This window comes from Cricetulus griseus, chromosome 4, assembly GCF_003668045.3.
Source record: "Cricetulus griseus strain 17A/GY chromosome 4, alternate assembly CriGri-PICRH-1.0, whole genome shotgun sequence".
Lineage (NCBI taxonomy): Eukaryota > Metazoa > Chordata > Mammalia > Rodentia > Cricetidae > Cricetulus > Cricetulus griseus.
In genome coordinates, this window is record NC_048597.1 from 67,230,265 (window position 1) to 67,254,479 (window position 24,215).

General features: G+C 44.0%; 1 protein-coding gene across 1 annotated transcript in view; it reads left to right on the forward strand.

Moving 5' to 3' along the window:
- The first annotated feature begins 2,305 nt into the window (after positions 1–2,305).
- The window catches only part of CUNH3orf70 (chromosome unknown C3orf70 homolog), a 43,931-nt gene continuing 22,021 nt past the window's right edge, over positions 2,306–24,215 (forward strand). Inside the window, exon 1 of the mRNA XM_027413020.2 lies at positions 2,306–2,721. Coding sequence (XP_027268821.1) covers positions 2,532–2,721 — 190 coding nt within the window. The 5' untranslated portion in view covers positions 2,306–2,531. The remainder of the gene's footprint in view (positions 2,722–24,215) is intronic.

The following is a 24,215-nucleotide window of genomic DNA, read 5'->3' on the forward strand; positions in this document are numbered from 1 at the left end:
AAAACCTGTTCCGTTAAGACTCAGTTTGTAAGTGTTCAAAGGGTTGGTGTGCAAATACAATTTACATTAACAATAGACAAAGAGGTACACTGTGACAGGAACAAATTATCCAGCTCTTCGAATTTGAACCTGAGGATTCTAACTATAGTGTTAGAGCCAAGTAGACAAGTTATAGCCCTTGTCAAGACTGATCTTTGATGACTATGAGTGTCTGGCATCGTAGGTCTTTGGGTCATGCACAGCTTGGCTATGAATAGTCTTATTGAACTAAAAAATTGTGTTTCCTAATTAGTGGAGTCTTGTGGTCCAGTCTGTAATAAAAGCAAAGTGGGATTAGCTGTGTAAGCCCTCCTGGAGATGTCCTGTTTTTTGGCCTTATATGATATGCCTGGTATTAGAGGGAGTTAATACATTGGAGGAGAAAAATAAATTAAAACAGATGAATATACCTATTGTTTAAAAATTGGTTGATGGGCTTAGAGCAAGGCTCAGAGGTCAAAGGCACTGGCTGAGCTTCCCAAGGACCTGGGTTCGATCCCCAGCAGCAGCAGCTAACAAACTCCTGTAACTCCAGTCCCAAGGAATCTGATGTACCCTTCTATCCTCTGAGTGTGCAGGCAGTGCACAAACAATACATGTGGGCAAAACGGCCATACACACAAAATAATAAAATAAAACTTAGAAAAAATTGGTTTCAGACTATAGCAATAATGTGGTGTGGAATCCTTTGGTTTTTTTTTTTTTTTCTCTCTCTCTCTCTCCACTTGCTGAAGTTATTTTGAGATGGCTATGTTAACAGCGGGGATGCATGGAATCTATGAGTCAGCAGTGAGCTGCTTTGGGACTTAAGGGGGTGGACACCTGGGAAGTAGGTGAAGCAATGCCACCTTATGTTTGATCAGTGTTAGATCACTGGGAAGCCAGAGTTTGCAACTTAGAACTGACAACCTTTGCCGTCTTGATTTCCCTCAATACCTGACATATGAAGACTTCACTAGAGTCGGGCATATGCAAATTAGATTTCCCTTCCTAAGCCAAGGTTAAATAAAAGGGAAAATTATGAAAGGTTGCTTATGGCAGCAAAGATTTTTGAGAGCTTGAGGATGAATCTCCTTTAAAGCCAGGCTGGTTCTCATTGCTAGGCAGAAAGGGGAAAGGAAATCCAGGCATAAGCACGTGCCAGTCCAGCATTTGTGCTGAGAGGTTCTGTTTCCGACCCTCGGTAATTATAGGCATTTTCCTGGGCCTCGAGAAGCAGTTGGCAAGGAAGCCCAAGGAGGGCGTTCCCTCCTTTGCGTGTTTCTGGCTGGGTCCTGGCTCCCTTGCAGGGAGCGCCAGTTTCCACGGATGCTCCCTGGGAAGTAATGATTCCTTTTCTCTTTTCTGGTTCAGCCTGGGATGGGAAACCCTTTTGATACTAGTTGTGGTCAGCAGGGAAGGTAAACAAGCGGACTGGACTTGAGGAGGTAGGAGGGGGAGCTGCAGCCTGGGCAGCCACACCTATTGGACAGGCTGGACCCCATGGCAGTCCCATCTGTGTGCCCATATCCGTGTCAACTCCACAATACTCTCCATGCATAAGCTTTTACTCTATTCCAGCCCACCACACCGCCACACACACCCATGTTCAGCCTATACAGTTAATCATGCTCGCACAGTGGCTTCCGCATCCCCCACGCGCTTCACTCCCCTCCCCTCCCTCGACTATTCGACTCTACACACAGGCAACACATAGGCATTACATGCCACTCAGTGAATATCACACACACACCACCACCATCCTCCCCAGCCCCACATATCAGGACACAAACCTAATACATCCTCCCGCCCTAGCTGCCCGACGCCCAGCACTAGTTCCGGGCTGCTGGTGCTGGGAAGAACCCTCTAGGTCTCTGGTCCGGGTTCACCGCCAGCGGCCACTCCCGGACCGCCAAGGGGACGAGTGCGAGCCCCGCAGGACTCCGTGGCACGCCGGGGAAGGAGTGCCAGGACCAGGCTGGACCGGGTGCCTAAAGGCTGCGGGAGAAGGCAGCTGTAACCAGAGCAACCCTCCTCCCCCGCCCTCGAAAGGAGAGGGCGGATGCGTGCGGGACGTGTGCGTGTAGGGACCCAGCTGACTGTCCTCGCGGCCCTCCCTCCGCTTCGAGAGGCGTGTGGGACCGACTCGCGGGGGTTAGGCTCGCAGAGGGGCGCGGCAGCCTAAGTGTGCGCGTGCGCGTGCAGGCGTGGCGGCCCGAGGCGGGGGATCGGAGAGGAGGGAGCCGCGGGGAGGACGAAAGAGAGAGAGAAGGGAGGTGGGAGCAGCGAGGAGGGTGGAGAGGAGAAAGAAGGGAGGAGGGATCAAGGAGGAGGGCGCCGGAGAAGGGACCAGGGCGCGGGGAGGTGGCAGGCCCGGCCCGGTCGCTGCGCCCTCCCGGGGTGGCTCCTCCGCCAGCCGATCCCCGCCGCGCCTGCAGCCGGAGCCCGCCCGCGTCCTGCCCGCCCCGCACCTCCGCTCCCGGGCTCCGGGTCCCCGCTCCGCGCCGGGAGAGATGAGTGCTGCCGCGGCGCCCGAGCGCGGCTGGAAGAGCGAGAAAGTGGACGAGGCGCAGGCCCTGGCTCGGAGCTGCGCCGCCCGCAGACCCGACTTCCAGCCGTGCGACGGGCTGTCCATTTGTGCCACGCACAGCCACGGCAAGTGCTTCAAGCTGCACTGGTGCTGTCACCTGGGATGGTGTCACTGTAAGTGGAACCGCGTCGGCCTGCGGTCGCCCGCCTGCGGCCCGGCGGCGCTGCCGGGACGACAGGAGGAAATCCCGGGGGAGCCTAGCTGCAGTCACAAAAGGGGACCTCTCTGGCCCAGGGCAGCCTGGGTCTGGCCTTCTTTGCTTTTTCTTTTATGTGCCTGCTCAGACGTGGTAAAACTGCCAGAGCGAGTGCTACTGGCAAGGAAACCTTTTCCGGGGTGGGGGTAAGGACATGCCCCTTTCACTTTATTGCCTTTTCTTTCTGGCTGCTATTTAACAGAAAGAGCCCATAGAAGTCCAAGTGATTCTCATTTATTCAGACTGAGAAAGAAGTATGAAGGAAGTAAGAAGTTAAAAGGAACAGTTTGAAGAGCAAACTCCTTAGACATGCAGTTACAGCATTTGAGCCAAGCCAGACTAGTCTAGACCAGGCCCTTCCTATTTATCCTGCAAGTTTTAAATAGATTAAACTTAAGTATCCATTTAATCAGAATTCCACAATTTGATTACTCCGGCATTTAGCTTAATCTCACTGATGAATCATTTCTTTTTAGAAACATTCTAAAGCCTGTTTCCATATAATCTTAGATTAGAGGGCTTTAGAGTGTTTAAGACACATTTTCCAAGTGATCTTCAATCAAACTTATTTTTCCCGTTATTCAGAAGCAAATGGCTCACAAGGAGAGATATGATATGTAACAAATCTTTATTTACATTAATTGAGAATATTTGAATATCTTAGCTGAATTTATGAATTAAAGGATAGAAAATCTTTGCTTTTTTTCTTATACATTCAAGGTCCATGGACTGAGAACAAACATTGATTTTGTTGTCCCCTCTGCTGATGGGGCCAAACAGAAAGTTTTTGCTTCTCATCACAAGTGTGGCTTCAGAGTAGGACATATGGGTGCTGAAGTACACAGTGGGATGGATTCAATGGGAGTCCACCTCCCGTGTGTCCTGTTCATGCTGTGGGATGTGAAGAAGTTAAGAGGGCCCCAGTCATTGCCTTTCTGCTTCCTGGGAAGTGTGCATCAAGTCAAACTGATTCTTCCTCATTAATGAGCCTTGATTCTCCACAGTCTTCCTTATACATTCTTTCCTCTGTTCTTACACGTACCTTATGAAATCGTGTGTGTGTGCACACACATGCACAGTTGCATTTGAACTATGACTCACATGTGGAGGTCAGAGGATAACTTTGTGGATTTGGGGGAATCCAACTTAGGTTGCCAGGTATATGAGGCAAATGACTTCAGTTCAGTGGACCATCTTGCTAGCTCCCTTTCTTACTAAACCTTACACAACAGTCTCATTCTTGTCAAATCGTGTTGGTCTCCACTCCAGATATGCATATTTCAATATACCAAGAATTTCTTGCACACACAGCCACTCTTTCTCTTCATCCCTGGCTATTCTTGAGTGAAGTAGGTTTTCCAAAACAGGTTTGAACTTCATGTTCACTGAATGCCTGAGCAGAGATCACCACCATTTTCCACTGAGGCCGTTGTTTTGTCCTGGTTCTGAACCACCCTTCCTGTCTGTCCTTCCTCTCATAGTATCCGTGGTTTCATCCTGAATACTCGTGCTGATGTTAGGTGAGAAGTATCTGAGTTCTGGTCTGGCCAGTATGGACCAAGTCTGCCATCTTTCATCTCTGAGATGCCGCTTTGCCTAGCTGCATCATGTTAGCCCTTCTCAGCTTCATCGCACCAAGCTTGCTGCTGCCCCCTCAAACTAAGCTTGTTGTCTTCTAATGCCATTAAGGAAGCTTTACAACCGGTGACAATTAATCCACAGCTTGCCCCTCTCAAAGCTGTGTGCATGTTTTTGGAGACAAGAGCTGATACCTTAGAGATTTTTTTCCCTTGTTATTTTATTATATGAGAATTAGACCATTTTTCCAAGTTACTGTGATTTTAGTCTTGGCTCTGTTATTAGGTGTGCATAGTTTTTGTATATTTATGTATGCATATGATTCCTGCAGAGTTCATGTCATTGTGCCTGTAGTAAACTTCTATATCTCTCTCTAGTTACTGCTTAAAGTGGTTCAGAGGGAAGGCCACAGAGTCCTGAATTCTGCTGATAGAGCTGTGCTTGAAGCTGATAGTAGCTCCTTAAGGAGCACTTGTGGCGGCTTCTCCATGGTTACCTAGTTGCCTAAATGCCCTATTATCATCTTGTGTTGTTTATGTCCATCTGGGCCAATGGGAACTTGGTCAACTAAATTGCTGCAGTCCCACCAACACAGGGATTTTACCGCTGCCTCTTAATCTGTGCTCTTTCTATAAGAAATCCTCTTTTAAAAAGGAAATTAGACTGAGCTCAGATAACTCAGATTGATTACACCATGCTTCCTGTTTTCTTTTAAGAGACGAGGGACTGATTTTAAATAATACAAAGTTAGAAAAGGATTTCCATCAGGTATACTGATGTTGGTAATTCTTTATGATTTTTTTTCTGTGTGTGTGTGTGTGTGTGTGTGTGTGTGTGTGTGTGTGTGTGGTGTCAGTGTATATATAGTACATGTGTGTAATGTCTGTCTGTGCACATGTGTGTGAGAGTATGTGTGTATGTATACATACATGTGTGTAATATCTATGTCTGTTCATGTATGTGTGTTTGTGTGTGAGTGAGGGTGTGTGAGTCCCTGGGTGGTCTGTGAAGTGGTCTGTCCTCCACCTTCCACCTTTGAGTCAGAGTCTCTTTATTGTCTGCACACTGTCTGGACCGTGAGCTTCTGTGGACTCTTCTGTGTCTACCTCCTGCTTCAAGGTAGGAGCACTGGGGTTGCAGACACAGGCTTCCATGTTTAGCTTTTATGTGGGCTCTGCAGATTTGAACTGAGAAGAATTGGGTCTTCTCACTTGCACAGCAGGAACTGGGCTCACTGAGCCATCTCCCCAGACCTTCATCTGTTCTTTCCGCCAGACTCCCGTTCTGTGCTTCCTGCACTGGAAGTGATTCAGGGGTCTCATTCATGAGCAGCTGTGGTACCCAAAGCTTCCAGGTGTTCTGTTTCTGTCCCCTTGCTTGGTTGGGTATCAGTTCTTACTACCCTTTTTCCCCAAAATAAAATTGTTCTTGAGAGAAACAGTAAACATATTTGAGAACCTTGTTTCCTGGCACAATTCTTATAATCTGTTGTATCTTACATATTTTATCTTCATGAGACATTATAGAAACAAAATACAGATATGAATTCAGCTGCATCCCACCCTTTAAACAGAGTCTAAGGGTATTTCCCATGGATTTTTGTAATTCCTTTAAAGTAATATATGATCTAAATGAGGACACCATTGGTTTGTTCATTGAAGCTCAGAATGCAAAGATGTGAGAGATCTCAACATACTTGAGAAAGAATCAGAGCAATTAAGCAAGTTCAGTATATATGATGGATGATATATATATATATATATATATATATATATATATATATGATGGATGGTAAAACTGTGAAGTTCATAACCATGTAAAATAGAAAAAAGATGAAAATATGTACATGTTTACAGAAGACATGTAAAATATATACTCGTAGGTGCATTCTTGCATAGTTATTGTGTTTGGTTAATGACTAGTTTGGGGGGAATAAACTGGGACTCTTATTATGTTACTTAACATAAGAATGATTTTGAGTTCAGTGAATGAATGAATGAATGGAGTGAATGAAGGTTTCTAAGGGAAAAAAAAGGAAGATCTGGCTTCGCCACAGAAGAGGGGTGGAAGAGAGCAAACCATGTGAAGGTATTTGAAAGTAGACTTTTATCTTGAGTAGACATTTATTGAGAAGAAAGAAGAAAGTAGAGATGGATATAGGTGGGCGAATTTGAGAGATGAAATTCATGGGTGTGAGTAGGCTTGGGGTGGGGGAAGGAATTCGAAGTTTATTAAGAACAACTTCTAGGCTTCTGTCCTTTCCAGCTGGGATGAAAGAGAGCACATGAGATGGGAGGGGGTGGGGGTGATTATGAAACCAGGTTTGGATTTGTTGAGTTTATGTTGTCTTAGTTTCATACAGGGTTCGAGAACTCAGAGGAGAGCTTTGGGTTAGAGGATGTATGTAAGTTTTCTGTTTACTTAGAGGTTGCAGTTGGAGCCATGGTGAAGTGTGGTATCTCCAAGAGCAAGAAGACAGCTCAAAAAATAAAAATTAGGCCTTCTCTTTAGACCAGTGTTGAGAGTCAATGCATGAGGATAAACTGCCAGAGAATCTGAGATGACTGGAGAAGAAACATCTTCAAAGCAGAGTGCCGAAGGGGCGAAGGGCAGTGAAGTCTGGAAGAAGGAACAGTCAGATGTAACCAGTACTCGTCTGGTTGTTCCTTAGATATTGCTAAGTACACTCCTGGTTTTCCTTTTTTTTTTTTTTTTTTTTCTGAAAAGAGGATGAAAGATTTAGTCCTGGAGTCATCACTTCAGGCATATACTGACATGCTAGTCAAAGCAATTGGAGATGGACTCTTCAAGGCAAAAAGACCAGAGTCCCAGGAGCTAAGAATTAGCACACCAAGGTGATTGCTCACATGTGCTCACTGATTACTTTGTGACAGAGTAAACTGAGTATGCCGAGGACAGTCTCTACAATTGATGCCATTATGTCCATGTTAGAGTTGATAAAGAAGACCCAGTGAAGTCCAGCAGATTCCCCAAGGGCACATAGCTAGTGGGGACTAGAAAGTGTATCTGGATCCAAGTAGGCCTGATGCTGCAATCTTGACCCAGAACCAAAACAGAGAAACTTAAGAGTTAATGAGTAGAACCAACAGCTCAGATCCATTAGAGCCAGCGATGCAGAGTGTTTTAGAAATGGGCAAGTGCCATTTACAGTAATGAAATCCAGAAGAATGAGTGCTGCAAAGAGGTTGCTAGATTTGGAGAATAAAATTCAAGTGAAGGGTTATGAAAGAGAAAGTGATTAGACAGTGACAGGTGGGGCTGAGTGGGTGTACATGATATGATGGAGGTGCCACTAGCAGAACTCAGAGTTGGCTTCATATAGTGACACAATAGATGAGCTCGATTTCCTGCAGAATGCATCTCAGAACATGTCTGTCCCTTTCAGGTTGAAAGCAGTCAGAGTGGGACTTAATGTCACCTAAGAAGATATTAGCATATCTAAAGACAGACTGCCATCATCGAAGGTGGGAGAATGGAGACATGGGCAGGGCTGGAAGTGATTTTCAGGGCTGTTTAGGGGAGACTGTAAAGGGTGGGAAGCCTGGTCTTCGGCAAGGCAATCTGCAGCATTTGGATATAATTGAATCCCTATTTATCAGTGTCCTATACAGAGATAAAGAGCTGATTAGAGAATTTAGCTGTTAAAACTTTAGAGCAAATGTACATTGTTAGTAGGTTAGCATTGTAGTTTTTGTGTTATTCTGGTGTTCTCTTTTCCCACATCCATGTCACTGCCTCTAGGAAACCTCAAACTTTCTAATCCCCCCGCCCCGCCCCCCGCCGCCGCCGCAATGCCCAGTTGCTTCTTCTAAAGGATAGCTCTGTCATACCCATAACCCTAGGAGCTATTCAAGGAGCTATTGAAGGAGGTTATAGTGAAACATAGCCAGAGAATGAGGTAATGAGGTAGAATGGCCAGCTTCTACTCTTTATTTCTTTATAAGACTGAAGGGTTAGCCTGACCTTGACTTGTGACTGAAGAAAAAAGCTCAGGTCTTGAGTGGGAGATGTAGCCTAATGTTCTGGGTGAGTCTATTTAGAGTTGTCAGAGCTGGAGAAAGCCGGTAGGTGTCCTCACAGCAGACTGGTGCTCAGAAATGTGCTGACCTCACCAACAGCACAAAACAGAATGCTTATTGAGACATGCTGAAGTCTTTCTGTATGAGAGTCATTGTTAACTCACCTGCTGCCAACAGCACAAACTGAGCAATGCTGAGAACAGGAGTGTAAACATAAATATTTAGCGGATGGTTTGATACCATGTCCATTTAGGAAAACAACAGAAGTAGGTTCTTCATTAGGGCCTGTGACCTCAGTACCTTCTGACCAGGGTTATAATATATTGTTGTGACAAAATACCCTGACAGAAATGTGATGGTTTGAGTGAGTTGTCAACTATAAATCTCAGACATTTGAATACTTCATTATCCCCATTTGGTGGCAGGTGGCTGTCTGGGGAGGATGAGGTGTGGCTTTGCTGGAGGACGTATGTCACTTTTGTGAATTAGCTCTCCCTGCTTCCTGTTTGTAGTTTGAGATGTGATCACTGAGCTGTTCCTGACACCATGCCTTTGCTCAACCATCAGACACTTTAACCCCAAATATGCCCAATTAAATGCTTTATTTTATAAGTTGCCTTGGTCATGGGGCTTTATCACAGCAACAGAAAAGTAACTAACACAAAAAGCATCTGAAGACAGGAAGAATTTATTTTAGCTCACAGTTCAAGGTGTAGCCCATCATGGCAGGGAAGTCAGAGGAGCAGGGGTTGAAACAGCTGTTCACTTTACATTTAAAATAAGGAGAAAAGAGCAATGAGTGCATGTAGTGTTCAGCGCTCCTTCTCAGATTTATATAGTCCGGAATCTGCTGTCCTAACAGTGACCCCACTCACAGGTAAGCTGGGTCTTCCCACATCAGTTAGTGTAACTAAAATAATCCCAATGGGCATGTCCAGAGGTCCATCTCCCAGATGATGCTGTATTGAAAATTAACCATCACACAGTACCAGGTATGCATTCCATCCCATGGTCCTCTAATTCAGTTACAATGTGGTTGGTTACGCCCTAACAGTCATGCCATTATTGTATAAGTGGGCATGTATTGCCTGGCAGGCCAGTATTTAATACAGGTTTCACAGCTTGGTAAGACCATTGATGACTTTTCTTTTCTCTGCCAGCAGCCTACATAGAACCTTAGGGTATTATGAGAACTATCTAGCATGGATGAAGCTTCCATCTCATTCCCAGTGTGGTTTTCCTATGTCCTGTAACCAAGATGTGTGCTGCCTTCAGCAATATGGTCTCACCATCAGGTTCTCAAGGGCAACCAAGAGCATTGGCAATAACCTGTATTGCTTTGGGGACCACTTAGCCTCTGAGCCTCTGAGACCAATACACTATGGGGAAGTATCTTACACCTGGCACTGGTAACAACATATCGCTTTTGAGAGAAGCATTATCTACCCATGCTGGATATCTCCATTCAAACTTTTTTTTTTAAGTTGTAATTTTTGCTTGTGTTTTAGACAGGATCTCACTATATAGCTGTGGCTGTCCTGGAACTTGCTACTTAGAATAGGTTGGCTTCAAACACCACAACTGGCATTGTATTTTTAAGTTAGTTTACAAAATAGCTTCCTGTATGAGTTTTTCACACACCCTTGGGTTTGGCTAACTCTCTCAGCCTCTCTGCTTTTCTAACCCCAAGTCCATTCGCACCTAATCATTTCCTATGTCAGTGTTCCTCCCCTGTGCCCTCAAATCACACGTGTTCTACTGTCCCCTCTCTCCTAAGGCCTGCTCCCCTAGCCCCCGACATTTGTCCCTTTCTAGCTTCCTGGCCTCTAAAGTCACTCCAAGGTAGGCGCTCATCTAAAATTTTAAAGCTAGGGTCTGCTTATGAGTGGAAACACGGAGTTTGTCTTTCTGAGCTGGGTTACCTCACTCAGTATTTTTCAGCTCCATCCATTTCCCTGCAGATTTCCTAATTTGGTTTTATGTACCACTTGCTCATTATCCACTCATCAGCTGGTGACATCTAGTTTGATTCCATTCCCTAGCTATTGTGAGCAGAGCGGCGATGAACATGGCTGTGAAAGTGTCTCTGTAGTAGGAAGTGGAACCCTTTGGGCACATTCTCAGGAGTGGCATAGCTGAGTCATATGGCAGTTCTATTTTTAGCTTTTGAGAAACTTCCACACTGATTCCCATAGTGGCTACACAAGTTTACATTCCTGCCAACAGTGAATAAGGATCCCCCTTTCTCCACATCCTTTTCAGCATTTGTTGTCATTTCATTTCCCAATTCTAAGCATTTTTTGGAGACTACGTGAATAACTGTATTTACATAATCTTCATCTCTTCCTCTCCCGACTCCAACTCCTATCATGTCCCCCGCTCCATCTCAAATTAATGACCTCTTCTAGAATTACACACAGCAAACCAAACCAACCAAACAAAATAGCACCCAAATCTACTGCCTCCATTTAGTGCTGTTCTCATGGGGTGACCAGTTGGGATTGGATAATTTATTAGGTGATTTGTACCTGAAGAAGAGTGATTCTTCCTCTCTCGGAAGCCATTGCTTCTAGGGGTGGGGCCGTAAGAAACTTCCCTTTTTCTGCATTGGCATGTCGATTGTTCTGTTACTGCACAGGTCTTGTTTAGGGAACTGTATTGTTGCAGAATGCCTGCCATATCTTCAAGATATTACATAACCTCAGGCACCCCAGTTCTTCTGGCTCTTATAACCTCTCTGCCACCTCTTCTGTGATGTTCCCTGAGCCCTAGGGGTGGGGATTGCATTGTAGATGTTCCACAGGACACCCCATTGTTACCTGTTCTCTACATTTTGACCAGTTGTGTATTTTTGTCATGGTCTCTGTCCACTGAAAACACAAGCTTCTTTGTTGAGGGGTGAGATCTCTCTATAGTTATCTGTAGGTATAAGGATATGTACTTAGTTATATTGGTTTATGAAAATGACAGTAGTGGTGTCTTCTCTAGGGTCTATAATGTCTACAGCAGTGGCTAGCTGGGTAGGTTTACAGTCCTAGACACAAACTACCTACTGTTGAGCAGGCCTTAAGTCCAGTTAGTTGTCTGTTAGTCATTTCCAAGATAGATGTGCCACTATGGCACTGTCTTAGTTAGGGTTTCTATTGCTGTGAAGAAACACCATGACCATGGAAACTCTTATAAAGGAAAACAGTTAACTGAAATGTCAGCTTATCGTTTCAGAGGTTTAGTTCATTACCATCATGACAGGGAGCATGGCAGCGTGCAGGCAGACATGATGCTGGCTATATTTTGATATGCAGACAACAGGAAGCAGACTGTCTACTGGGTGTGGCTTGAACATAAATGAGACCTCAAAGCCTGCCTCTACAGTGACACACTTCCTCCAACAAGGCCACACCTACTTCATCTAGGCCACACCTCCTAATAGTACCACTCCCTTTGGGGGTCATTTTCTCTCAAACCTCCACAGGCACCATTAGGGATATTGGGCCGAACTGGTTATTGTGGTTCATAGGCTTTACAGCCTGGTAGGACTACTGATTATCCAGTGGCAGCATGTGTGGAACCTTCTAATACTAAGAGAGTTAGTATTCAGGTATGAGGCTTCCAAGTCAGTTCTAGCTTAATAACACCAAGCCTGTGTCAGACTATGTAATAACTTCAGCAATGGATCTTACTTTCAAGTTCAGGGAGGCAATCAAGGGCAATAGCCTATACTGCTTTGGGAGTCTCTTGGATTCACCTGGCCAACAACTCGAAGGGAGGTTTATAAAGCATGACACTGGGATTTTTGCTAGATCGCCTATGGCTCTTGGGGGGAGTATTATCACCCCACACCCATGACATAACTGCATTGTACCTATATATGTGAACATACTTATTATATATGGATGTTTGAAGCTTATAAAATAATGTTGCCTTGTGGAGTTTTTAAGCATCCTTAGTGTTATTTATCTCTCCTTCCTCCTCTTTCCTCTGAGTTACCCTCCCTTCTGATCCTCCTCAATTGGAGTCCTCCCTTCATTGAACCTAAGTCCCTTTATCTCCCTCTGGAGCCCCCCCCCATAGTCCCTTTCTTCTTTCCTGGCTTCCATATCACTTAGTTCATGTTCTATATGTAAATCTAAAGATTCAAAACTTGGATCTACAAATAAAAGAGATCATGTGGCATTTTTTTTTCGGGTCTAGGTTAACTCAGTACAATATTTTCAGTTTCCATTCATCCATCTGCAAACTTTATAGTTTCATTTTTGCAGCTGAATAGAATTTCATTGTATATATGTATCACAGTTTTATTAGCCACTCATCAGTTGTGGTCATCTAAGTTGTTTCCATTTTCTAGCTATTGTGAATAGAGCATCAGTGAACATGGATAACAAGTATCTTTGGGGTAGGATGTCAAGCCTTTGGGTGTATGCCAAGGAGTGGTATAACTGGGTCATATGTAGATCTACTCTGAGCTTTTTGACAGCTGCAGATTGATGTCCATAGTGGTTGGACTAGTTTGCAATCTCATTAATAGTGAATGAGGGTTCCCCCTTTCCCTCATTCCTGTCAACATTTGTTGTTGTTTTCTTGATCTTAGCCATTCTGACTAGGGTAAGATGGGCTCTCAGAGTAGCTTTAATTTCCATTTTTCTAATTGCTAACAGTACAGCACGCTTTTTAAGGTAGGGCCATCTGTGTGAGTTCGGAGCCCACCACTGGAGGCTGGTGGGCTGAAACAGTGGGTATGCAACGGAAGACAATGGTTCCCCTCTGCACGAGGTATCAGTAGCCAACAGTTCAGAAGTGAGGGAAGGACCTCATGAGCCATTTCCCTATGCTCAAGTGATTGTTGACAGAGCCAGTCTTGTGCAGACCCCATGCAGGTAACTGCAGTCGCTGTGAGTCTGTGATTGCAATGGCTGTGCCGTGCCTAGAGATGACGTTTAACATCCCTTTCCCCTATCTCATGACTCCCAGTCTCTCTGCCTCCTCTCCTACAGTGTTTCCCGAGCTTTAGAGAGGGTTGTTGCACAGGACTATCCTCCGAGCCAGAGTTCATGACTTCAGCTGTGCCCATATGCAAAAGATCGTCACAGCTGGCCTTGTTGACCTTCCCTCATAGAAAGGGAATGAGGAGGGTCCTGGAACTCTTCCAGCCATTCCAGAACTTCAAGCTTTATGTTAAAATCTTTGCTCTGTTTCAAGTTTATGTTTTTTGTGGGTGATCTAGTGTCATTTTTCTATATGTAGATACATAGTCTCCCCAGCATCATTTATTGAAGTTTGTGTCTCTTCTCCAATGTATATTTTTGGTGTCTTTGCCAAAAAATAAAATAGACTTATATCTAAGTCGTTAGTTTATTTATTCTGTTGATTTGTGTCTATTTTGTGTCAGCTCCATGTTTTCATTGTTAGGGCTCTGTGGTAGAATCTCAAATTGAGTATGTTTTGCTCATGACTGCTATGGCTACCCAGGGTCTTTTGTTGCCTCCTTATGAATTTTAAGATTTCTTTTCTGTTTGTGAGTAACATCACTGGAACTTTTTCCTTTTATTGAAAATAGGTTTTTTCATATGATATATTCTGATATTCTCTCCCTCTATTCCTCCCGGTTCCCTCCCAGCTCCCCTCCCATCTATATCCCCTCCTTTTTTCTGTCTCATTAGAAAACAAACCAGCAACTGAGGGACAATAATAAAGTAAATATAGTGAGATAAACAAAAACAAGTTGGAATAGGACACAACAAACAAACAAACAAATGGAAACAAGCCTAGAACAACACACAAGAAACAGATATAAACACAGAGATGCACTCATTCACACTCATAAAAACACAAAACTGGTAGCCATAATATATATGCAAAACCTATAGGGTAAGATAATAATTATTAATAATAGTAATGAGTAAAGGTAGAAAAAAGCCCTAATATGACATTATAAGACAGTGAACCTCCAGAGATGCCATTGGGTTCGTTTTCTGCTGGCGTCTATTTCTACGCATGTGGCTTACCCTTAAGGGTGTTTTGTTTCCCCAGTGAGACTCCCGTTGAGAAAACTAATTTTACATTTGCAAGTGGCTATCTGTTGGAGACAGCTTTGGTTTAGGGATCAGATCTTGTGTCCATTTCTCCTTTCGGCTCTAGAGCTTTATCTGTGCAGACCTGTGCAGGCCCTGTGTGTGTTGCCTCTGTCTCTGTGAGCTGTCACTGATCTTGGCCATTTTGACAGGTGTAAAATGAAATCTCAAAGTAGTTTGATTTGCATTTCCCTGAGGACTAGGAATGTTGAACGTTTCTTTAAATTTGAATTTCCTCTTTTGAGAATTATCTGTTTAGATCTGTACCCCAATTTAATTGGATTATTTTTCTTCTTGATATCCAGATTTTTGGGTTCTTATATATTTTGGATATTAGACCTCCTATGGATGTGTACTTGGAAAAAAAAAAAGAACCCTTGGCTTTTTCTTGGGATGTCTTACTTCCTCCATCTATTGAGATTGAAAGCTTTGCTGGGTATAGTAGTCTGGGTGGCGTCTGTGGTCTCTTAGCGTTTGTAGAAAATCTGTCCAGCACCTTCTAGCTTTTAGAGTCTTCCTTGAGGAGTCAGATGTAAATCGAGTAGGTCTGCCTTAGTAGATATTTCCCCCTACACCTTTATATTCCTTCTTTGTTCTGTATATTTAGTGGCTTGATTATTATGTGCCAAGGGGACTTAATTTTCTGGTCCAATCTATTTGGTGTTCTGCATGCTTTTTGTACCTTGATAGGCACTTCCCTTAGGGTAGGAAAATTTTCCTCTATGATTTTGTTGAAAATATTTTCTGTGCTTTTCGACCTGGGTTTCTTCTCTTTCCTCTATTCTCATTATTTGTAGATTTGGTCTTTTTATAGTGCCCCAGATTTCCTGGATGTTTTTTGCCTGGAGTATTTTTGATTTAATATTTTCTTTGACTGAGGTATCCATTTCTCCTACCTTGTCTTCATCACCAGAACTCGGGATTGCATTGGATCTGTAGATTGTTTTTTGGTAGGTAGTCATTTTCACAATATTGGTTCTTCTGACTCATAAGCATGGGAAGTCTTTCCATCTTTAGTGCTTTCCTCAACTGTATAGGTTTTCACTACTTTTATATTAGGTTTAGCAAAGGTATGCTGTTATTTATTTTTTGAGACTATTGTGAATGGGATTATCTTCTGGCTTCTTTCCCAGTATGTTTGTCCATGGTAGATAGGAAGGGTACTGATTTCTGTATGTTAATGTTCTATCCTGTATTCTGTTCTTTACTGAAAGCATTTATCAGCTTGAAGAGTTTTCTGGTGGCATCTTCAGGGTCTCTTATGAGTGGAATCATATCCCAGGAAACAAGGGTACTTCCTCTGTGTTTCCAGTACTTTCTGCTTCTGTCTTACTGATCTAGCTAAGACTCCATCACTGTGTTGACCAGGAATGGGGAAAAGTTAACACTCTTGTCTTCTTCCTATTCTTACATGTTTTGAGTTTTTATTTCTTTTCCATTTAGCACAATTTTAGCTATAGGTTTGTCACATGTTGTCTTTAATATGTTGAGATATGTTCTCTCCAACCATAGTTTCTCCAGGGCTTTCATCATAGGAAATGTTGAATTTTGTCAAATGACTTTTCCCATGTCTGTTGAGATGATTACACTGTTTCTGTCTTTGAGTCTGTTTATGGGATGAATGACATATGTTGAGCCATCCCTGTATCTCTGGAATGAAGCCTACTTGATGATAGTGAGTGATTGGTTTTTTTTCTTCTTCTTCTTGAATTCAGCTCGAAAGTTTTTTTGCATCTATATTCATCAGGGATGATGTTCTGCAGTACGGGGCTTTTGGCTGTCTTTATGGGTTTTGGTCTGAGAGTAATACTGGCTTTGTAGAAGGACTTAGAAGTGTTCTTCTCTTCCTTATTTTATGGATTAATTTTAGAGTTGTTAATGTTAGTTTTTTATTTGCCGATCTGGTTGAGTTCTTCAGTCACTGATACTTCTCATTTTTTATTTCTCATTTCTATTTCTTTGAATTTTACCCTAATCCTAAGTATCTCTTTCTGTCTATTATTTTTGGGGTCATTTGTTCTCATTTTTCCAAGGTGTTAAGGTGCATCATTAGTTATACATTTGGTCATGCTCATCTTGAGTTAATTTGATGTGGCGTGTGGGGGTGTGTACGCGCTCGCATGCGCACAGGCATGCACACAAGCCGCTTGCACACTTTCCTCGTTGTGTGCTTGGACCTTCCTCCTCTGTTAGAAAGTGCTCTGGCTCCCTGTACAGCATGTTACCTGTTTAGTGAGCAGCAGTGCACATGCTAGTTTAGCGTCCGTAAAACTACCATCAATCCAGTGCTGAAGTTCAGACTTGCCTGAGTGTGTTTGTCTTTAAACCACACACTAGAAAGTATGGAAGTCACAGCACTAAGTTCATAGGTTCCCAAAATAGTTGTCTCTGTATGTTCCTTCATTTCTGGTTCAATTTTGGATTTGCCTTTTTAAACTTTTATCTAAGATTTATTTATTTATTTAATGCATGTTTGACTTGTGCCAGAAGAGGGCATCTGATCCCACTAGAGATGGTTGTGAGCCACCATGTGGTGCTGGGAATTGAACCCAGGACCTTTGGAGGAGCAGGCAGTGCTCTTAACTGCTGAGCCGACTCTCCAGCTCTCCCTTTTAAGCTTTTATTTGATGGTGGTTTCACCTGGGCTTCTGAGACGTAATACAGAGAGGCCATGTGTTCTTTTCCTCACAAATTGATGTGGATACATTCAAGGCAAAGAACATTTCCATTATGGCTCATCAAACCTTTGTGAAGTGTTTTCATTACAAACTTCACCTAGTAATACAAAAATATCATTTGAATCACAGAGAATCACTGATGTCTTTTCTTAGCACAGTGTGAAGCTGTGTTTTAGAATTAATGTGGATTTCATACTGACTTTGTAAAATTGTATCTATATCTATAATGCTTATCTTCATATTTTTTCGCTGTGATTGGTAGAGTTAGTGTCTGCATTTAACTTGGATTCACCGTAACATATTCGTACATGAGCCTCCACAAAAGGTTCTCTGTTGTCAGTTTTGCCTGGATAAGAGTGTAAAAGTGATATTTGTTTGCTATTGTCATTTAATATTGTATTGCCCTCAAAATGTAATTCAAGGGTCCAATTATATACTCAAAAACTTGCTGTTAATGGCAGGTGGAGACGTGAATTCAGAAGTTATGATCCATGTTAGACACACAGTGGGTATGTGTTAAGTAATTGACCCCAGGCAATAGTGTTTGTAATTACTTGATTAAATAGTGCATATTCAGACTGCCCCAGCATTGTGTCTTGTTCTTCAGCAAAACCAACCATATTAAGGACAGTCATAAAATAGGTTTGTTACGAGCTTTGCCATATGTTGGGTACAGTTGTGCTGATTTTGTTTTATAACCTCACACTTCGCTTGTAGCTCTGCATGTTGGAAAAGAAAGAGGTTGTCCTGCTGGGCTCCATGGTGGTGGTGATGTTCAGCAGTCAGTGCGGCCTGCTCTGGACTCCCTCGCTACTTCAGTGAGGCTCTCTCTATCTGCTTTACATAAAGAGCAAAGTTAGGAAAATCATCAACATCACTGTTTGGGTTGACTCAGTGTCCTTCAGGGCAAATCAGATTCATCCATTTTCAGAAAAGAAGACGGAGAGCTCACACTTGCTGATTATAGTGGTTGATAAATAAATGAGCAAAAACCCCTCTGGAACGTGTGTGTGTGTGTGTGTGTGTGTGTGTGTGTGTGTGTGTGCGTGTGTGTGTGTATACACGCACACTTGTGCATATGTGTGTGAGTTTGTGTGTACATATGGGTTGTCAGTGAGACAGATAAAGAGTAAAAGGTATATCAGCCAGGGGTTCAAGCAACGTGAATGCATCTTAGGGGCAGGGCACTAGAGATGAGAACCTAAAGAGGTGGGGATGGATATGAGCTAACCAGGTGTGGGTGGATATGAGCTAACCAGGTGCGGGTGGATATGAGCTAACCAGGTGCAGGTGGATATGAGCTAACCAGGTGCGGGTGGATATGAGCTAACCAGGTGCGGGTGGATATGAGCTAACCAGGTGCAGGTGGATATGAGCTAACCAGGTGCAGGTGGATATGAGCTAACCAGGTGCAGGTGGATATGAGCTAACCAGGTGCAGGTGGATATGAGCTAACCAGGTGCAGGTGGATATGAGCTAACCATGTGCAGGTGGATATGAGCTAACCAGGTGCAGGTGGATATGAGCTAACCAGGTTCGGGTGGATATGAGCTAACCAGGTGTGGGTGGATATGAGCTAACCAGGTGCATGTGAGTAACTAAGTGAGAAGTACAGGGCTCTAAGTAGATATTGTCGAAGACACTGTCACCTTATAGCACATTTTTGCATCTGATGAGATGCAAAATACTTAGCTAAAAGTAACAGACTGAATTGTAAGTAATAGTGGTTTTTATTCAGAAGCTGCCACCTATTCCAGAAAGGAGACCACCCAGACCATCCCACACATAAGGAACCAAGTCTGAGGTAACCAAGAAAGTCTGTAGTTGCCTCTTAGTAGCTTCGATAGAGTTGGCTCACTGCTGAGGTAAGCTACAATTTGGTCATGCAAACATGAGAACAAAGAGAGTGTATTTCTATTAACTGGGAGCAGACCCTGCCAAGGGCTAGGACCAGAGACACTGGCAAGGTCACCACAACTAGAAGTGTTTTGGGGGGCTAACAGACAGGAAGGCATGTCAGAGGTGAACAGAAGGTGTTTCCTAGAACCCTGGCTAGGGAATGATAAAAGGACAGACACACAGATACAGTAGGTGAAACTGGGATTGGATAGGGTCCATTACACCTATGGCTACTGTAAAACTTTGGAACCTCAGCGTGTTTATTATGTATAGCACAGGGGGAAGGGCTGGCTCCTCTGGGAAGGAGGTCTCTTTAGGACAGCAGTCTGAGAGGAGGAAGCACAGTTGCTAGTCTTTGTGCATCCTAATCAGTCATTCATAAACACTAATACTTGCACTCCCAGGGAGAGCCTTGCCATTCCTCTTGAGCCTGGTCCATATGGGTAACAGCTTTGCCAAATTGTTCCATGGGTCAGTTCACAGCATAGGCTGTGCCCAGGTCAAAATACATGTCCACTCAGGACTTCACTCACTCAGGGCTTCCTCCACACCTACGTTTCAAAGTAGGTCAACTCCCATAATTAAATGGACAGAACACATCATCTTCCTGGTTCAGTGCATAGAGCATGTGGGTCCTTCATTGGCTTAATTTATGCAGCGCTCAGAGATTTAGCCATCTCATTAGATATGGCCTCAGACTTTGTCCAGTCCCCTCTTCAAATGCTGTTTGAAATCCTACACAGCCAGCTTAACACGTTTTTTCCCCCCTCTGTTGGAGTACACTCCAGGGCTTTGCTTAACTCTCTAGAGCTCAGCTTTCTGCCATAAATCTTTCATCTTTCTTCTTTCTGTAAGAATAAAACTTGAAAACTTGCCCTTCAGTCTTTGAATTTGTGAGATGAGGGCCCTTAACCACTAGCTCTTTAGTTATGCACACCCAAGGACACTTCCCTTTCCCATTTCAATACTGGACAGAATTTGCCTCAGAATATGTTAATTTATGTTAATCTTAGTTTCAAGCACTTTTTGATGTTTTTTTTTTTAATTTCTTTTAAAATGACAGAAGCTGTCAAGGTTGGTCAAAATGACCAGCTCAGTTACTAGACTGATAGCTGTTAGGTGTGGCCCAGGCACGGCCAAAGAGGCTTCCGCCCCAGGACAGGCAGGGACCAAGGCTGTATTGCAGGGTTACTGTCATTTTCACAGTCACTGAGTCTATCTAGGCGATGAATACATTTCTACCTGAAGTTCCATTTGTCTTGGTTAGCAATAGAAACCTATTGCTGTGAAGAGACTCCATGACCACAGCAACTCTTATAAAAGGAAAACATTTCATTGGAGTGGCTCACAGTTCAGAGGTTTAGTCCATTATCATCATGGTGGGACATGGAAGTGTGCAGACAGACACAGTCCTGAGAGTTCTACATCTTACAGGCAACAAGAAGGGGTCTGAGACACTGTGCTGTATCTTGAGCATATTTGAGACCTCAAAGCCTGCCTACACAATGACACACTTCCTCCAACAAGACCACACCTACTCTACAAGGCCATACCTGTTATGATTCTGCATGAGAGAGACCTTGGCAGGTTGGGTCCAAACCACCTTGTTGGGTTGAGGGACAAACACTCCATGCAGACAGAGCTTATGTGGGAAGTTATACTGGGAGAAGGGAAAGGAGTGTGGGAAGGAAAGGAAAGAGAAAGGGTACACAGAGCAGCCTCATGGGGAGAGAGAGAGAGAGAGAGAGAGAGAGAGAGAGAGAGAGAGAGAGAGAGAGAGAGAGAGAGCCAGGGGAAAGAAAGGAAGAAAAAAAGGGAGCTCTGCCTGTCAAAGGGATCACACAGCAGCCAGAGTACTGCCTGCCATGCATGCAGGGGTGATGCACTCTGCCATGTCCCCAAGGGGCAGGGGCAGGTGTGTCTGGATGCTAAAATACCTCCTAGTAGTGGCACTCCCTTTGGGGCCGATTTTCTTTCAAACGACCGCACTATCAGAGTCAGTAGCAACTGTTGTTTTTGCAGAAGGAGTAGGAACTGTCAATCAAAAGCCCCTGTTTTTGTGATCTGGTGAGTTGCTCACTTTTAAATGCTCCGTGAAACTGGGTTTCATATGTAAACACCCTGACAAGACTTTAGTCTAGTTATGGGAGCCCCAGAGACTTCACTGAAGCCACAGAGACCTCTTCAGCTGTCATAGCTGCTGCATCTGTCCCAGACGCCACCATATTAACAATTACCTTAAGAATTTTTGCTTCAGCCATATTGTCACTCTAGATACCCTACTATGGCTCTGGAAAATGCACTTGGCCTCGACAACCTTTGATGATTTTACCCCACAGCCTTTTCATATGTTTCCACTTATTGTAGAAGTCTCACTACAGCCCAGAAAGAGCACCCCCCACACACCCAGGACCCCTCAGGACAGCCAGGCTCAGTGCACCTCTCCACCTCTGACTAAGCAGAATGTTTGTACACAGCAGATGGGAAGCTATGCACATGAATGCCTGGCTAAGCAGCCCTCTTCTATTCTCCTCAGGTCAGCCCAAGAGACCTAGACACTGCCCACATGCTGCAGTGTAGCATCGATAAAGCGTACGGCAGGTGGCTATTGCATACCTGTGGTCTCAGGCAGAGTGGACCGAGATGGTTGCGTGAGAGCAGACAACACAAGAGGCTGCTAGCTCCAAGCACAACTAGTGGTGGGAGTGCTTGAAGATTGCCTGAGTATCTGAGGGCAAAGATTGTTGAAAGGGGAAGGGAGGGAGAAGAACTGCCAAGACTTGAGACTGAGTAGGGCAAAGATTCTGGAAGAGCTACAGGCTCCACCTGCTAGAAGAATTCCATCCAAATTGCTGCTGAGAGTTCCCAGCTCCACCCGCTGAAGGGCCTGTAGGAATGGCTGGAGCTGAGGGCTATTGGCGTTCACAACTTTGGAGTGGTAACTGCTAAGAACCAAAGGCCATTGCTATTCCATGCACGAGCTGCCAGCACCGAAGGAAGTGCACTTTGAATATTCATGATCTCTGTCCAGAGTCAGCAAGAGACTTTCATCCAGTTGGTGACACTGAGGGTCAAATTCAGGATCTCATATTCTACCACTGAGTTAACCCTTCAGGCTTCTAGTTTATTAATTTGCCACTTGGTAGTAATATATGGTACAATTGTGAGAATTAGAAATGATGTAATACCTTGTAGTATTGCCAGTTATCATGGTCATAATTGTGTTTATAGTCTTGACAAATGAGACTCCTGGCAGACTTAGTAGAAATGCAGTGTCCAGAGCCTGTGGTTCGAGGGTTCTGGAACATGGGTCTGAATTATTCCATTCACCAGGACAGGACTAGACACTAAGAATAAAGGAGTTCCAGGAAGCTTGTTAGACCTGTAAATGTAAAGTCATCATAGCAACTCAAGTGCTCTAAATGCAGCATCTACCCTCCCACAGGACAGTATTGGGGAGGCAATGCTGCGGGCTCTTGACATATAGCCCAAGACAGGGTCTTGATAGATAGCCCAGGCTTGCCTGGAGCCTTAAACTCACTGTGTGCTCTAGGCTAGTCTCAGACTTGTAGCACATTGGGATCACAGGTACGTTCCACCATGCCTGACCAGCCAGCCCATACTTTCTGTTGGCTGCTCTGGCCTGTAAGTATGTAACGTTTCGGATTTCAGCCTGTGAGCTCAGCTTATGACATTAGGCATTGCCTTACCCATGAGATACAGCAGAAGTGTAAAGAGGAGATGATGCAAGCAAAACCACTGAAATCCTACAAATCTAAGCATTGTGTAGCTGAGGCAGCAGGTGTGGGAGGGAAGGCGCTTCTCTGGCAGGTGCTTTGTGTGAGCTTCTGAGATTATGGAGTTCATCCCACCGAGTGTGAGAGGGGATTGAGGGAGAGCAAGGCAGCAACTGTGAGCCTCCATTACATGTTCGAGTCCCGTTTCCGCAGACTCTGTGCTCTGAGCCATGGCTGATGTTAGGGTGTCAGCTAGTGGGAGGGCATTCACCCCTGTTTTCCAGCACATAGCAGATTATATGTTTAGGATTTCTCCTTTTTTAAGATGCTGAAAAACGAGGATGGGCTCAGTTGCTAAAATGCTTGTATAGCATGCAAGGGTTCAAGTCAAACACACATCTATAATCCCAGCACTTAGGAAGTGAATGGAGATAATCAGGAGTTCAAGGTCATCCTTGGCTATATCGTGAGTTCTAGACAGCCTGGGCTCCATGAGACTCTGCCTAAAAAAAACAAACCAAACCAAAACAAAAAAACAAAAACAGAAACATAAAATCTTACTGACAATTTTTTTGTTTATTTAAAGAATTCTTGGGGTAGGAATAGATAAGGTAATTTTGGGGGCTTAACTATCCTACTTATTGTATAAATTGATGTAATTTCTTCATGAACTTTCTTGGTTCTTGACACAAAACTAGGCAGAACAGATGCATACATTAAAATGCTGTAATTTATGTACAAGAGAATGAAATTGAAAATGCATCTCTGGTTAGGTTCTAGAAACAGTTAATAGTGCATGTGGAGGCTAGGTTGACGTGGAGTGCCCTCCTCAAGTGTTCTCTACCTGTGGTGATTTAAATGTAATTGGCCCCTATAAACTCATAGGGAATGGCACTATTAGGAGGTGTGGCCTTGTTGGAGTAGGTGTGGCCTTGTTGGAGGAAATGTGTCACTGTGGGGGTGGGCTTTGAGGTCTCTTTTGCTCAATCTTCTCTCAGTGTGACACACAGACATTTCCTGTTGCCTTCTGATTAAGATGTAGCCAGCACCAGCTGCCTGCATGCTGCCATGCTCCCACCATGATAATAGACTGAACTTCTGAACTGTAAGCTGCCACTTCAATTAAATGTATTCCTTGATAAGAGTTGCCATGATCATGGTGTTTCTTCACAGCAGTAGAAATGCTAAGACACTACCTTATTTTATTTTTTAATTAAAGCTTACTTATTAGTGTGTGTGTGTGTGTGTGTGTGTGTGTGTGTGTGTGCGCGCGCGCGCGCGCGCGCGCGAGCGTGCATACCCTCTCACATACATCAGGTGTGTGTGGGTGTACATGCTGTGACATGCATATGGAGGCCAGAGGACAGCTTCTCTTCTACTTGTTCCTATGTTCTGTGGTTTAAACTCAAGT